At 35.6% G+C, this 16,740-nt stretch overlaps 1 protein-coding gene across 1 annotated transcript; it reads left to right on the top strand.

Moving 5' to 3' along the window:
- Positions 1-3,391: 3,391 nt before the first annotated feature.
- On the top strand, positions 3,392-4,331 carry LOC145104269 (chlorophyll a-b binding protein AB80, chloroplastic). Its single transcript, XM_079041533.1, has one exon. It carries the CDS (start codon positions 3,540-3,542, stop codon positions 4,236-4,238), a length of 699 nt encoding a protein of 232 aa, XP_078897659.1. The 5' UTR covers positions 3,392-3,539; the 3' UTR covers positions 4,239-4,331.
- Positions 4,332-16,740: the final 12,409 nt, after the last annotated feature.

Here is a 16,740-nt window from a genome sequence, read left to right as displayed (position 1 = left end):
AAGTGATACACCATAGTGGATTTGAAATAAACTAAGAGTATATTTCATATTGTCTAAATTCAAAAGAAACTATGTGGTTGAAAGTAATTAATTAGTGACATCATTGTTGAAATTTAATCATTGATGGTCCTTATGAAAGTTATTGTGACTATAAAGGTGAGCTTACCTAAAGCATAGATCCTAAGTCACAAAAACTCACATGTCATATACTCAAGAAGTATCAACACATTTTTTTTCAAATCTGAAGACATCATAGTGAATAGAATCATATCAGAAGATAATATTGCCGATCCATTCAGTAAACCAATGTCACCGACTAAGTTTGTTAGTAAAAAAAAGTCATAAGACATTGGATCTACAAATAAATTGGCTGAACCACTTGTGTTTGCTTGATTTAATTTAGAAACATATGACAATATGGCTTGTAACCGTTTTGATGCATTTGTTTCTATCGAAGTTGTGTTATTCATCATTGTGTTTCACTTTTGCATGTTTTGAACCCACTTCCAGAATATTTAATTATGTTCAAAAGTCCACAATCGGACGTACTCTCGGGAGTGAGTATTAGAATTTAAGAGTACCATGAGTGTTAGTTGATTGGGCCATACAAGATTAGACATTGTGATATCACTAAATGAGTACTTGAAATTTAGATTTTATGCATTAGAACAACCCGCACTTAGAGATTATTTCATGGATCTAGTCACAAGCAATTCTAAGATGATAAAGTCTTTTATTCTTCAAAACGAGGTGCATATGTTTTTATTTATGTAATATGTTGTGCATTGGTTTACACCAATGATATCCGTAACTAGTAGTCATAAATGGTATGTCTATGTATGATTAGACTAGTAGACAAAAACTATGTAGTCAAATTTTATTTGTTCCTTTGGCCTTAATTAGAGAAACGATATCATTGGGCCCCCTGATGATTTGGTACTGACATGTGATGTGTCAGGCCAAGTCCTGTCTGAATTGATTTGTTCGATTTATAAGTCATATGTGGTTGTTAGAAATCTTTATCGGGAAACAAAATTTTAAACTATGTGATTGATCCTTATCCATGTCTCATGTTCATACAGCATCTAGAACAAAGGAATAAATGATCACTTATCTAAGGGGTAAACTTGATTGAGCTCAAGTGTTTGGCAGTTGCATTAACTAACTCTCTTTTAGTTATTTGAAAAGTATTAAGACCTTTAAAAGTTAACGACTTTTTCAAGTGGGAGACTGTTGAAAATGGTGCCCAAGGTCATTAACTAATTAGTAATATTTATAATAACAGAGTCCTTTTGGATTGGCCTCATGACACAAATAGCATTAAGGAAATGAGAAAATAAATTGTTAATTTATTAACAAATTAATAGATTAATTAGAAATTATTTTGGTAATTAATTTAATAGTTTTAGCTAATTAAATGGAGTGAATATTAATTATATCCTTGGGATTAATTGAAATATTCTAGAACTCCCAAGAGACAGAAGGTGGACAAAATCTGCTTAACACTGATAGGGATAAGGCAAGTTTTGAATATGGTAATGATTATCCTTAAGAGTTTGAAACCCTAAAGGATTCATCCGTTGGCTATAAACAGAGGTCTTGGGATTAAACCCTATCACACTTTTCGTGCCTCTAATTTCGTTCTCCTCTCTCACATATCCATAGTGACGAAAAGTATAACCACTCTCTAGGGTTATGGAATTTTCGACCTTAACCCTAATAGGGGTTATTCATTGTTTGCTTTTGGAGTTTTGGGTTTGGCCACATTAGAGGAGTTGTCTATAAATAGAGGTCTTAGGATTAAACCCTAGCATACTTTTGGAGCCTCTAATTTCGTTCTCCTCTCTTTTATATACCCATAAGGAAAGAAATTATAACCCATCTCTAGGGTTATGGAATTTTCGACCTAAACCCTAATAGGGTTTATTCCTTGTTTGGTTTTGGAGTCTTGGGTCTTACGACATTAGAGGAGTTCTGCTTTGGGCTCTTCATCCTTTGCAAGAGATGTTCATTCCATGATCTAATGATCAAAAAGTAAGTGCTTTACCTTTATTCTATGATGATTTTAAAGTATGTTGCTAAAACTAGTAAAACCTAGATCTAGGGAGCATGTGCACTTAGGTATATCATTTGATTGTTTCCGCTATCTTGTTTGTGTGTACTTGATGTTATAGAAATCCAACACTTACTACACCATCAAACATTCAAAATCTAATTGTGGCTTGTCCTAAAATAAGGCAGGAAGTGTCGTTGCCTATTAAAACTTGGCATCAATTAACCTTTTCATATGTGTGACAATAGTATTTGTTTGGACTCATGTGAAAAGCATCCACAAATTCAAGAACCCACCGTTCGTGGTAATCAAACCATCGTCAGAAATAATTCTAGATGCTCACCATCAAAAACGATCTTGGTCACATCAGCTTCAACAGACACGACAATATCCGCACTATATGCGTTTCTCTTTGGACTTGGATCTTGACTTGTTAAAGGATTTGGAATCGTTACTTCCCTACATATATCTTCCTCTTACTTGGAGACCTTCGTCCTTTGTATCACCGTTACTATCACTAACGATAAGTTTCATCCCTTCTTTCGAGTCTAAAGCGGTCATGATCTCATCCATGTCTCAGCTATAGATAATAGTATCACAAAAGTCGTCATATGAATTTGGTAAAGATGACAATAGGAACAACGACAAGTCTTCTTTTTCATATGTGACATCCAATATTTCTAGATTTCCTACAAGCTATTAGAAAACAGAAAGATGATCAATAAAAGAACTTCCTTCACCCATCTTTAGGTTGAAAAGTCGATGCTTCAGATTTGTTGGGCAAACTTTTTGTTATGTTAGAGATTTGAAATCAACATCACCTTAAATAGCTGAAATCATCACTTCGAGAATATTTCATTTCGAAAATGGCTTCTTTTAAAATTAGTCACCGAATAGTACCTTCGAAAATTGTACATCTTCAAGGATTTTGTTTTTCGAAAATCATGGTTATATGTTGTTTGTTTTTCGGAAATCTTGGTTATATGTTATTTTTTAGAATGGTGTGTTACGTTTTTTTATTATTTGGTCAATGTTGTCAATATCTCAAAATATATTCTATTGAATTTTCCTAGATTTTATATTATTTACAAAATTGATAAAATTGTATAGAAGATAAAATGATAATACAAATCTGCTGAACTTCAATGCATGTTTGGACTAAACTTATAATATGGTTAAACATGAAAAACCCCACAAACACTGGCTAAAAGCCCACCAAGACTCGCTAGTGGCTGAGAATGCGAGCCATTATATTCGCTCAATAAGCCAGAGCCGTGAATATCGCTGCCCCTTCAAATATCTCCCGTGGACCAGAGAACTTGAACCACACAAATTATATACCCTCTGATAGAACTAAAATCTTGGTAGCCAATCAAAATGAAGTTAAAGAGTGTATCAAGATAAGCATCTATCCTCTTCTTTCGTCGGACAGGCAGTGAAAGTAGCACCATCAGTTTCTGAAATCACCGGAAATGGAAGGGTTTCCATGAGGAAGACAGCAGTCAAGAAGGTCGCACCATCAGGAAGCCCATGGTACGGCCCCGACCGTGTTAAGTACCTTGGCCCATTCTCCGGCGAAGCCCCATCTTACCTAACCGGTGAGTTCCCCGGTGACTACGGTTGGGACACTGCTGGGCTCTCTGCTGATCCTGAAACATTCGCCAAGAACCGTGAGCTTGAGGTCATCCACAGCAGATGGGCCATGCTCGGAGCTCTTGGGTGCGTCTTCCCTGAACTCTTGGCTCGTAACGGCGTCAAGTTTGGTGAGGCTGTATGGTTCAAGGCTGGATCCCAGATCTTTAGTGAGGGTGGTCTTGACTACTTGGGGAACCCTAGTTTGATCCACGCACAAAGCATTTTAGCCATCTGGGCTACCCAAGTGATCTTGATGGGTGCAGTTGAAGGTTACAGAATTGCTGGTGGACCTCTTGGTGAGGTAGTTGACCCACTTTACCCTGGTGGTAGCTTCGACCCATTGGGTCTGGCTGATGACCCAGAGGCATTTGCTGAGCTGAAAGTGAAGGAGCTCAAGAACGGTAGACTAGCCATGTTCTCTATGTTTGGGTTCTTTGTTCAAGCCATTGTTACCGGAAAGGGACCATTGGAGAACCTTGCTGATCACCTTGCTGACCCTGTTGCAAACAATGCATGGTCATATGCTACAAACTTTGTACCTGGAAAGTGAGTTTTGTGAATTTGAGTGCGAGATAATATTTGATTGATGTCGAACTCTCTTGTGAATTAATTTAGTATAATACATGGCTTAATTTTGGGCAAATTGGTGTTAATTTAGTTTTCCTTTCTAATACTAGGTTTTAATCTTCAGTTGATTAAATTAATCTCATGAGATTAAAATTTACTTTTTTATTTGTATAAAAATAAATTACCTATAATTTTTGTTTAGGAGAATATGACAACCTATAATAAGTGACACCAAGGGGGTGGAAGTGTTGTGGGGTGCGAGCACTACATGAAAATTTCAATTTAGCTACTGAAAAATTCCATAGCAAAAAGCTAATTTCGTAGCTAAAGTTGAATAACTACGAAATTTGCTACGCAATTTATCAATTTGAATCCGTAGTTTTATTTTTTGTAGCAAAACGTTTAGCTACGGAATTATAATTCCGTAGCAATTTTGTTATGACAGTTTCAACGACATTTATTTCGTTGCAATTTAAGTTCCATAGCAAATTCCGTAGCTATTTTTCCGTGGCAAATTTCGTAGCTTTTTGTTTCGTAGCAAATTCCGTAGCCATCTGTTCCGTAGCAAATTCCGTAGTCGTTTGTTCCGTAGCAAATTCCGTAGCCATGTGTTCCGTAACAAATTCCGTAGGTTTCTCTTCCGTAGCAAATTCCGTAGCCGTCTGTTCCGTAGCAAATTCTGTAGGTTTCTGTTCCGTAGCAAATTCCGTAGCCGTCTGTTCCGTAGCACATTCCGTAGGTTTCTGTTCCGTAGCAAATTTCGTAGCCGTCTGTTCCGTAGCAAATTCCATAGTTGTTTGTTCATCAACAATTTGTCCCGTAGCAATATATTCCAAAGCAAATTCAGTATGATAAAAATATTCAACAAAATCCATATTTTCAATTATAATATTCATAAAAAATATATAAAAATGTAGTAAATATAAATTTAATAGTTACATCAATTTTATAGATATATTATTACATCAATTTTATAGATATATTATATCAATTTTATAAATATATTACAATCAACAATTTAGATTCGAACCGCCATGTACACACAAATAGCCACATATGCTCAACCAAAATGGCAAAACAAAATCAAATTCACAATCAACTAGATTAAAGTCCAACTATGTTATTTGACATAATATTAAGAAACAAAATGAATCACCTTTTGAGAACCATCAAATCCAACATTAGTGTGGTTGTTTTTTTCTCTTTCTAAGTTGTCACATGATGCCAAAAGGATATGAAACTGTCACATGATGTCAAAAGGATTTGAAATAAAGTTGAAAAACAAATGATAATAAATTGATCATAGATACATGAATAGTGATTATTGTCTTATTTATATAACACTTGATTTTATATTTAAAAAAAATAAATAAGAAAAAAATAAAAAAATAAAAACTGATCCTGCATAATGATCTTATTATCGATATTGCTCTATGTTAGGTATCTCTGCTTTTGATCCCAAAAGTGTGCATTCTCTAAAGTATCCCTAATAAATAGCAACCTAATTTCATTTATTTCTTTGTTATAGCATCCTACTTTTATTTCATCCTATTACAACATTGTAAAAATCTACCCAACTGTACACACATTAATTTTCATTGATACAAATTGGTAGCTTTTTCAAAGTATAGTGTTCTAATAATAAAAACTTGAAAGTGCAATGCTATATCAAGCAAATAAATGGAACTGCATTGACACCAAAATCTTGTGTAAGATAAAAAAATTTACTATTGGTTCACAAATATTATAGAAATATCTTATTGAAAATTTAAGCATACTACTTTTTACTTTAAAATACCAATGTACTTTTGTTTGCTTATCTATTTTAGCATCCTACTTTTTACTTAGAAAATTTACCTAATTGTAGCAATGCGATCTAAATGCAAATACTTTAATGAAATTAATTGCTATTTTTTTTATTTAGGCTTAGCCCATTAAAGATTTAAAAAATAACAACTTATTTTTGGGATAAAATGGAACTATTTTCTAAAGCACAAGGCTTAAACATGATGGTTTTGTTATCACATGGAGTGGAGTGGAGTGAAACCTGGAACAAAAAAAAATAAACTTGATCTCAACAAGTTGATCAAAAAGGTCAACTTGCAAATAAATAAATAAATAAACTTGCAAATAAATACGAAAAAAGATATATGCAAATGCAACTAGAAATATCAAATTGAAATAACAGCTAGTAATCATCTAACCTACAATAATCTTTACTTGATCCGCTTTGATATCCATACAAAATGTGTTCGTTGGACTAAATTATGTTTCTTTTTAATCTTTACTTGTGTTATTTGTTCTTCACGACATATGAAAATATGTAATAAATTTTTCAATGTAGAGTTCCTTAAATAAATGGAATCATGGATTAAAAAAAAACTATAATACCTTATCAGAAAATGACCATGATGAGCATAACTCTTTATCTGTATAAATTTGTAGGTTTGGAAATAAAAGCTGAACCAAAGTGCTAAAGAAAATCAAGGCTAAAAATAACACAAATAAAATTTAAAATATAATTATTTGTTAAAAGTATTATATCGTAAGCACTCTAACCTTAATCAAGTTAGTTGTGTTACCAAGGTTAAGAGTGGAAATCCATGTGAAGGCCATTCTACTTTTCCTATTAAAAAATGCAGTCAACAATGATAGAACAATTTTCAAATAACAATAAAATTAGTTTAACTTAGCACTAATATTGAACCCGAAAAATGAATGAAAAGGACCTAAATCGACAATAGAGCAGGTAGTTCTTTTAATTTCAACCCTGCATTTCTCTTCCTAAGAAAATAAATAAGATATGATTATTTACCTTAAGGCTAATGATTATCCATACTTATTGGCCCAAGAACTGAAGGAAAACGAATTCCATGGATTACAAGATATAATAAGATTTTTCAAATCCTTAAAACACATTTTAACTCTCAAATCCAAAACTTCATTCGTGGGCCAAATCAAACGATGTATAAAAGTACAAATATTGCTTCTAAAAAAGTTATACCCACAAGAACAAACATACCTTTTTCTTTCTTCATTCGTGTTGTTGTTGCTTCAAACAACAGGAACCTTCTCCCTATCTTCAATGAAGTAAACTGCACTTTCAGGAGCCTGCAATATATTCAAACATTTACAACATCCTAAATTACTATCTCTAATTGTGGATCTATAATAGAAGTAAGAAGCTTATTCTAAATAAAGAAGACCATATCAACTTTTGCATAGTAAGTTGAACCCAAAAAAATCGAATCTGGAAAAAAGAGACTACTAAAAAAGAAACAGGATGAAGATTCATTTTATTAACAGGAACACATACTTTGGGTTCCTAATATTGTTGTTGCCATCTTTTGTTGCTTGAAAATAGAGATTCTGAGAATTTATGGACTCCATTTGTCTTAGAACAGGGACATATGAGGAGTTCAACAAAGTATCTCCTTCAACTGTTTTCACCTCCACAAAAAACACCCTTTCTACTGGCTTCTTTTAAAAGCAAACCTTCATTGCTGTACGATTCATTTTATCAGTGACAATATGCAAACCATGAGACAAATTTATGTTATTTGATTGCCTTATTGTAAATAAAGATGAAAAAACAGAATTAACACCAGTATTCCTACAAGAAACTGCATGAGTATCTTACCTTCAAAGCCTTAGCCTCAACAACATTCGTTTTGTCCTACGAAAGTCAAAATGCAACAAAGGAAAATGAATTACTATAGATAATCCAAAGAATAACCGGTAACATTAATGACTTCAATGTTCCATGGTTACATCAGATCTTGGGAAAATAAGTCAATCAACTCTGTGATACATAAATTCCAATTTTAGTTTACACATACATATGAATAATATATTGTATGCAAAATAATCAATATTCTTCAATGTTGCATTTTATCGAGCATGTGGTATGCACAACGAATTAGTAAGCTAAAACACACCACTCACATCCAATTGGAGGGAAGAAATATAATAGAAGAAAAGTAGTTGATAATTTAGTCAAAATTGACTGGCCTTTTTACAATTTCCATGTTACGACTCGCTATACATCAATTTTCAATAATCTCTATCGACTAATGTTTATCAATCTTTCTTGACACCGATCGACACCAGTTACAGTGTCGATCCTATGTGGTCTCCCTCTACTTGAAATTTTCATGAACACAGCAGCAAAAAATTATTCAAAGCTGATTGGAACATAAGAAAGAAAAAATACCTCTTGAAATTGGAATGCTATAAAAATGGAGGATGAAAGATACCGTTGTGAGCAAAAACGACCGGTGTGATGGGGACGCTGAGCAACGACGACAGGTTGAGAGAGGGAGAGATGTGATCGGCGACAGATAAAGGTTTGATCGGGATATCTCTGATTTGGGGAGGAGGTATATTTGGGTCATGTGATTTTACCAATTCGCCCTTAATAAGAATACATGATTTTTGATATTTCTCATTTGCATCGTATTAACCCAACACATGATACCTTCCAATTAAATCCTGTACGTTTTTACCCAAATTAGCCAAAATACGTTTTTACCCAAATTAGCCAAAATAAAAATAGTAACATATTTATAAACTTATTACTGATAATATGTTTTACCCTAGCAAGAATGTCCATCCTTTCCAACTTGTTTTATTTTTAAATTAAATATTATAAAAAAAATTGTATTTATATTTACATTTTATTAACAAATAAAACAAATCAACATTTTTTACTATTATTCACTTGTTTAAGTTGAAAGCTTAGGTGAAAGTGGGATGGGCGATAGGGTTATGGTAAATGTGGGGTGTTTTTTCTATTTTTTTAAATTAAGAAAAAAAAGAATTACAAATATTAAAAAAACATTAAGAGCAAAATAGCTATGAAGTTTCGTTACGTAGCAAAGTGGATACATAATTTATTTCTATAGAAATTTTTGTAACAAAATTTTGTAACAAAAGAGCTATGGATTTTTCCACTGTAGCAAAATAGCTATGTAAATCAGTTTTGTAGCAAATTTCTGTAGCACAATAGCTGTGAAATTTCATTTTGTAGCAAAATACCTACGAAATTTCTTTCCGTAACTAAATTTCATAACAAAATAGTTATGGAATATCATTTTGTAGCAAAATAGCTACTGAATTTAGTTTCATAGTAATTTTTGTAGCATAATAGCTATGAAATTTGACTTCGTAGTAAAATAGCTACGAAATTCATTTCCGTAACTAAATTCCGTAGCAAAATAGCTATGGAATATCATTTTGTAGAAAAATAGGTACGGAATTTAGTTTCGTAGTAATTTTCTTAGCAAAATAGATATGTATTTTAACTTCGTACCAAATTCGGTAGCAGACTAACTACAAATTAAAATTCCGTAACAATTTTCCGTAATTAATTCTAAGTTTGCAACGGAATTTTATTTCGTAGAAATTTTTGTAACAAAAAATCTGCGGAATATCATTCTGTAGCATATTCTGTTGCAAAATAGCTACAGAATATGATTCTGTAGTACTTTTCCGTAGCTAAATTGAAATTTTCTTGTAGTGGAGGGTTGATGTGACCATTCGGTACTCAGCTGGAACACGATGTAGCACCCGGTTCCTGATACGTATTTTCATTCAAGTAATTATAACATTTTGGCCTTGGACTCGGCGAGTTGAAGGTCCAACTCGTCGAGTAGAATCGACTTTGGACACGGGGGTTTAGTGACCTACTCGACGAGTCGGCGAACCGACTCGACGAGTAGGCGCTGTTTGGACAAAACCCTAAATCTGAGGGATTGCACCCTATTTAAATGTCTTAATGCAGCCTCCATCGTCCCTTATGCTCCCAGAACACCTCCTACTGAAACCCTAATTGTTTTGTGAGATCTAAGGCCATTTTTGGTGATTTTGGTGGTTTGTGATCACAAGGAAGAAGGAAAAGCTTGAGGAGCCAAGAGGAAACCAGAAGATTTTGAGTTTGTGCAGCATCTACAGTTCCTTAGAGGTATAAAGCTTATACATTGTTCATTCATGTTCTAGATCCCTTTTTGGAGTGAATTAGGGCTTTTAGAAACCACTTTTGGTGGCCAATCATAAGTGCAAGCATGGTTGGGGGTTAAGACTCCAGATCCAGGGTCCTTAGGGGACTACATGGAGTAAAGTGGCCAACTTTGTAGCCATAAAGAGCCATATGCACCTTTAGACCTCATTTTTGGGTCCATTAAGCTTATACTCCCATGCATGCACGTAAAGTTCGTAACTTTACGTGCTAGATCGATCTTAGAAGCCCAGATATATATTTTGGTTAAGTGTTGTACATCAGAAATCGAGAAATAAGACTTGGACAACATCAACTCGGCGAGTTGTTCTTGGAACTCGGCGAGTCTAGGGCTTGAGTCCCTAGTCTGTTGAGGTTCAAAGGGACCCAGTTGAGTGTTAGAAGGGTCTTAGAGGGGTCCAGGGGAGTGACTCAACATATTAGACTTAGCCATGGACCTGTGAATAATAGGACTCAGCGAGTGTATGAACAGACTCGGCGAGTCCAAGGAAATCTCCCAACTTTTGAAGATGAACTCGACGAGTTGTTCATACAACTCGGCGAGTCGCGGACTGGACATGTTCATAGGATGAAGGAGAACTCGACAAGTTGTTCATACAACTCGCCGAGTCGGATGAAGGTTCATTCGATAATATTATAGAAGGGAACTCATCGAGTCTTTGCTAAACTCGACGAGTAGAGTCGGGAGGGGGTCAGATGAAAGGAAAGGGACTCGACGAGTTGGCGGCCCAACTCGGCGAGTCAGGTCAACTGGAAGTTGACTTTGACCAAGGCTTTGACCTTGACTAGGGGTAAATTAGTCACTTTACCCAAAGATTAGTTAGCAGTGTTTGACTAAGTGTCTTTATGGGAATTGCAGCCCGGGAGTTACCGGAGCAGCAGTCAAACATTTCCCTATCAGCATTTCAGCAGTCAGCCTTACGAGGTGAGTTACCTTCCAGTAGGGGTGGGTCTACGGCACCAATGTCGGCCCACCAGTAGGTGATTATGGTTGAGATGATTGTCTTTGTGATAATTATCTGGTTGATGTGATCGTGCTGAGATATGTCCTAGTAGTAGTAGGGCGCACTAGTCCCTAGTTACCGGTTGAAAGATACCGAAGACGGTTACCGGTTGAAAGATACCGAAGGGGTGGACAGAACCCACGCATGCATAGTAGTATGTTTATGATATGTTATTATATGATTCAGTATGCTTATGTTATGATCATGAAACCAATATGTTTATGCTATGGATTATGTGATAGGGATAAGGGGGGAAATAGTCCCCAGATACCGGTTGGAAGATACCGAAGGGGGGGTTAGCTCTCAGGTACCATTTGGAAGATACCGAAGGGGAGGGTAGCTCCTGGTTACCGGTTGAAAGATACCGAAGGGGAGGATAGTTCCCAGCTACCGGTTGAAAGATACCGAAGGGGAGGGTAGCACCCGGTTACCGGTTGAAAGATACCGAAGGTTCCGTGCTATGGTTATGATGGGGGAACTCACTAAGCTTCGTGCTTACAGTTTCAGTTTTGGTTTCAGGTACCTCTTCGTCTAAGGGGAAGGAGCCGGCGGTGTAGCAGTGCATCACACACATACGTGGTTTCCGCACCGGGTTTCTAGGATTGTACTCTGATTTACACTGTTCTTGATTATATGGTTTTGAGACATGACATTATGTTTTTATAAGTAATATGAGATTGATGATGTTTTGGTAAACTGATTTGTGAATTAAGTAATTTAAAAACGAAATTTTTGGCCTCGAAATTTGGGGTGTTACACACGATGTCATGTCTCACTCTACCAACAGCCACCATGATGTCATGTCGGATTTTACCAATGTAACAATCTCATGAATGTTACCAATCTAACGTCGTGAATGTTATCAATCTCATTTGAGATTCTAGTGATGTATCCATAAAGAACTTATGTATCTTTTGCAACAGTTTTGTTGAAGTTTGAAAGACCCAAACTCATATGAGTAACAACTTTTTTTTTGGAAACGGTGGAAAATTTTTATAAATAAACAAAAGGCCACAGCCTTGGGAGGTACAAGACCGGACAGCAGAAAGAAAAACAAAACAACAACCAAACTGGGTACTAGTTACATGACACTAAAGGGATAGCAATATCAATTAACCCAATTACAATTTCCAATATTACCCATGTGCTTGACCCAACCAAAAACAGTCAAAATAATGTTATTCGCCACCTTAGAAGGATGGGTACGAACCTTCTTAAAAAGCACATCGTTCCTACTTTTCCAAATACACCAAAAATAGCCATAAAGAATAGTAAGCACGATCCTCCTTTTTTTAGGACAGCGACCCCAATTGGTAGCAAAGTTCAAGGCAATAGGAACTGTTGAGAAGCAATGAGCGGGAATTGAAATATCGCACCACCGAAATATCCACTACAGGACCTCCTTTTCGAACGCACAATCCATAAGTAAATGGTCGGTTCACTCCGTATCAATAGAACACATTTGGCACTCGATAAAAGTAACACAAACTCCCCTCCGAGAGAAGGCCAACGAGGATGAGATATGGTCCATACTAGCACGCCACACAAAGCAAATTACATTGAGAGGGACTAAGTGGAACCACACCGTTAGATTATTACAACAAGCAATACTATTGGAGTTGATGGTCTTCCGAATATCACGAACATATAATTTACCATCCCCGAAAAGTTTTTAAACCTAAGTATCTCGAGTCGACGAAGGGATAAAACCATTAAAGAGCTCACAAAGAGTGGTCAGCTCCAACAGCTCCACAGGAAGACATGGCTTCCTCTTCCAAGCCCAAGAAGTCCCGTGCAAATACAACCTGTCAAAAATAAAACAATATTTCGTTTTGTCCAGCAAGAGAGATTGGGGAATCGATATGAAAGATTACCATCCCCATTCCAGTTATCAATCCAAAAGAGGGTCCCGTTACCAAATCCGATCTTATATGAGAAAAGATAAGAGAAATCAATTCCCAGCTGATGAAGAGAATCTAATATCCACACTAGATTACACCAAATACCGGGCATGGAACGCTTGGGAAGGTTATTAATAGGTTTGCAAGCAAGGTTATGAATTCCACATATAACCCGTTGCCACAACACGTTGGTCTCTGCCTTTAATCTCCAGATCCATTTACAGAGCAAAGAAATATTTAGACTTTTAAGAGATCCTACTCTACGACCACCTGAGTCTTTGGCAACAAGAACCTGATTCCACGCCACCCAACAGATTTTAGCTTTTTCTTCATTACCTCCCCAAAGAAATCTTCTATGAAGCTTCTCCAAAGCATCAAGAACGGAAGTCGGAGCCTTAAAAATAGAGAAGTAAAATAAGGGTAAGTTGTCAAGAACATATTTAACGAGTGTTAATCTTCCTCCAAAGGATAGAGTCTTTGACTTCCAAGAAGAGTGTTTACTTTGGACTTTCTCAATAATCGGCCTCCAATTTCGCTTAAGCTTCATATTTGCACCAACGGGCACCCCGAGATAAGTGAAAGGAAGGACAGCCGCCTCACAACCCATAATGTATGCACAATTAGTAATATCATAATTGGAAACCCCAATCCCATAAACCTTGGATTTATGGAAATTAACTTTTAAACCTGAGACGGCGTGAAAACATTTGAGGATCCGGGAAAGATTCATGAAATTTGAATGAGTCCAATCACCAACAAATAAAGCATTGTACGCATAAAAAAGGTAGGATATAAAAGGACGTATATTAGTTATGTCAACCCCGGAGAAGAAAGAGCCTTGTATAACCAATCTCATAGCGATTCAGACCCTCCATGGTTAGAAAAAAAAGGAATGGAGAGAGAGGGTCTCCCTGACGAACACCTTTGGAGATTGGGAATTTTTTGTTGGGATACCAATAATCAAAACCGAGGCTCTTGAAGTTGCCAAACTAACCATGATCCAAAATCTCCACCTATTACCGAAACTCATTTGGAGCATCAATGAGTCCAAAATATTTCAATTAATGGAATCAAAGGCCTTGTCAAAGTCAACTTCAAGGAGGAAGGTGCTACGTTTATTCTACTTAGCCCACTCGCAAATTTCGTTAATGATCATGGGACCATCAAGAATGTTCCGACCCTCGATGAAACCGGTTTAGACTTCGTCGATCACGAAACCAATAGCTCTTTTGAGGCGGGGAGTCGAGGCTTTGGAAATGATCTTGTGAAGACAACATAAAAGGCTAATGGGATGGTAGTCATTAAGCGTGAGGGGGTCTTTAACTTTAGGAATGAGCATGATAAAGGAGAAACTACATCCCCTCGCAATACATCAATTGGCTTCAAAATATTTAACAAATTGCAGGATATCATCCTTCATAAGATCCCAAAGCCTCTTTAGAAATTTGAAGGTGCAGCCATCCCGCCCAGGGGCCTTTTCAACCCCACGGCTCCAGATGGCATCTTTAATCTCCTCCATGGTAAATTCCTAATTCAAGAACGATGAATCACATTGGCTAAGCTTTCTGAAACTAGAGTTAATAAGAGGTGGTCGCACGGTGACGGTTTCATGAAACTTGTCCCCAAAGAAACTACATGCTTCCTTCTTGATAACCTTAGCGTCAGTGACCCAACAACCATTCATCATCAAGCCGTAAATGTTGCTCCTCCTATTTTTTATACTTAACGAGTTGTGGAAGAACATAGAATTCTCGTCTCCATCTGAAATCCACTTCACTTTCAATTTTTGTTGTAGATCAAGTCTTTCCATTTTTCCCAATTCTACAATCTTATGTTTACTATCACTCAACGTTTGCTTTTCCTAACCAGATAGGATTCTGCTCTCAGCAGCAAGATCAAGATTATTGACCAAAAGTTCTAACTCCTTCAACTCCTTGTTTTCTTTTTCAAATTCCACTTTTCTCTAACTCCTAATTGCATTTTTAACCACCTTAAGCTTATTGAAAAGAATTTTTTTCAGTTGGGCCATCATTATTGAAGTCAGACCAGGCCTTAAACACCACCTGATCAATGCCATCGCTGAGAAGCCATGAGTTGTAGAACCGAAAAGGAAGTTGTCCGGAATCAATACAATTGGCGTGAAGAATGATGAGGGAATGGTCAGAGCACTCTCGAGGAAGAGAAATGGTCAAAGCTACAGGATAATAGCTCATGAAGCTCGAGCACACCAATACTCTATCCAGTTTACTGACCATTATCGCGGAAAAAAAATAAATCTCTTGTCTCTCATATTCAAATCAAGAAGGCCAACATCGTTTATAAAACTATTAAGTTTATTCCCATAAAAAATAAATGTTGTCTATTTTTCCCTTATATTGCATTTGATTTGTGTAGTTCCACTTGGTCTCGTTTTGTTGCAGGTGGCAAGGGAATTAAAATTTCATATGTAAAGCTTCTATCTTTAATTGTTAATATTACTAATTTTTATTTCATCATATTTCTCTTATTCTGTTATTAGTAATGATCTTTTTATTTTTACATATAATTTATATTTTTTATTATTAGATAGAGATTTTTATATTTATAATATTGACACATTGCCTTGGCATTAAATTTTGGACGGGGATGGAGTGAATGTTTAAATTAGACAAAGATGGGTCACATTTGTTTAAAACTAGGTGGTTTATCCCCATGTAATGCAACGGAAATCTTTTGTTTACGTCATTTTATAGTAGCCTACTTATACCGTTATGCAAAGCATTTAGGAAGTTTATAAGGACTTGAAATTACCAAAGAGGACGATGTAGACAGACGAGTTGTTATAGGAGATGGTTTTTCTGAAGAACACATTAAAGAAGATATACACATGAAATACTATGTACCTTATATAAAAGCTATTTGTGATCGACAAAGAAAAAGTCGATGGCAAGGTTACTATCCACATTTCAATTATTTACTTAACCTTTATACTTAATCAGGTGCTAATTCTTGTTTCCTTTTATACCTCTTATGGTTATTGTTGTTGGAGATATCAAGAAGGAGTTAGGTTATAACCAAACCACCTGACATATAACTTGGAGAAGTGTAAGTTAAATTCTTACCATTTAGCATAACCTTAAGGTTCATTTCAACATTCAATGTCCTAATAAGAAAAAAAATCATTTTTAAAAGTACATACCTTGATAAAAAGAAAATTGAACTTGAACGTTAGCATCAATCTACAAGACACATATATTTATTTCCATGTGCAGGTTACGTGTTATGAGTCATTGAAAGAAGTAACAGAATACGGGAGGCAAAGTGGTTCCCCAATTCAAGTTTCCATTTAAATAGTTCTTTTGAGGGGCTTGAGATATAGTTGGGAATCTATTGCATTTTTGTTAAGTAAATTGGTCTGAACATGTCTTATTTGAAGATGATGTTTTGTTAGGATAATTGATATGATATGATGAAAAAGTTAATATATTACATGTATTTAGCATTGGAATGATTATTTGTATTTGACATACTATATATTGAAATGGATTGTCCTTTTTGTGTATGATATGTTATTTTGTATTATGA

The sequence above is a fragment of the Lactuca virosa genome, chromosome 4 (genome assembly GCF_052849685.1).
Source record: "Lactuca virosa cultivar CGN04683 chromosome 4, Lactuca_virosa_CGN04683_v6, whole genome shotgun sequence".
Classification (NCBI taxonomy): domain Eukaryota; kingdom Viridiplantae; phylum Streptophyta; class Magnoliopsida; order Asterales; family Asteraceae; genus Lactuca; species Lactuca virosa.
The sequence above is the reverse complement of the archived record's forward strand: the minus strand, read 5'-3'. Positions and strand labels throughout refer to the sequence as shown.

Coding starts and splice junctions, on each gene's coding strand:
- LOC145104269 (XM_079041533.1), top strand. CDS start 3,540: ATGAGGAAGACAGCAGTCAAGAAGGTCGCACCATCAGGAAGCCCATGG.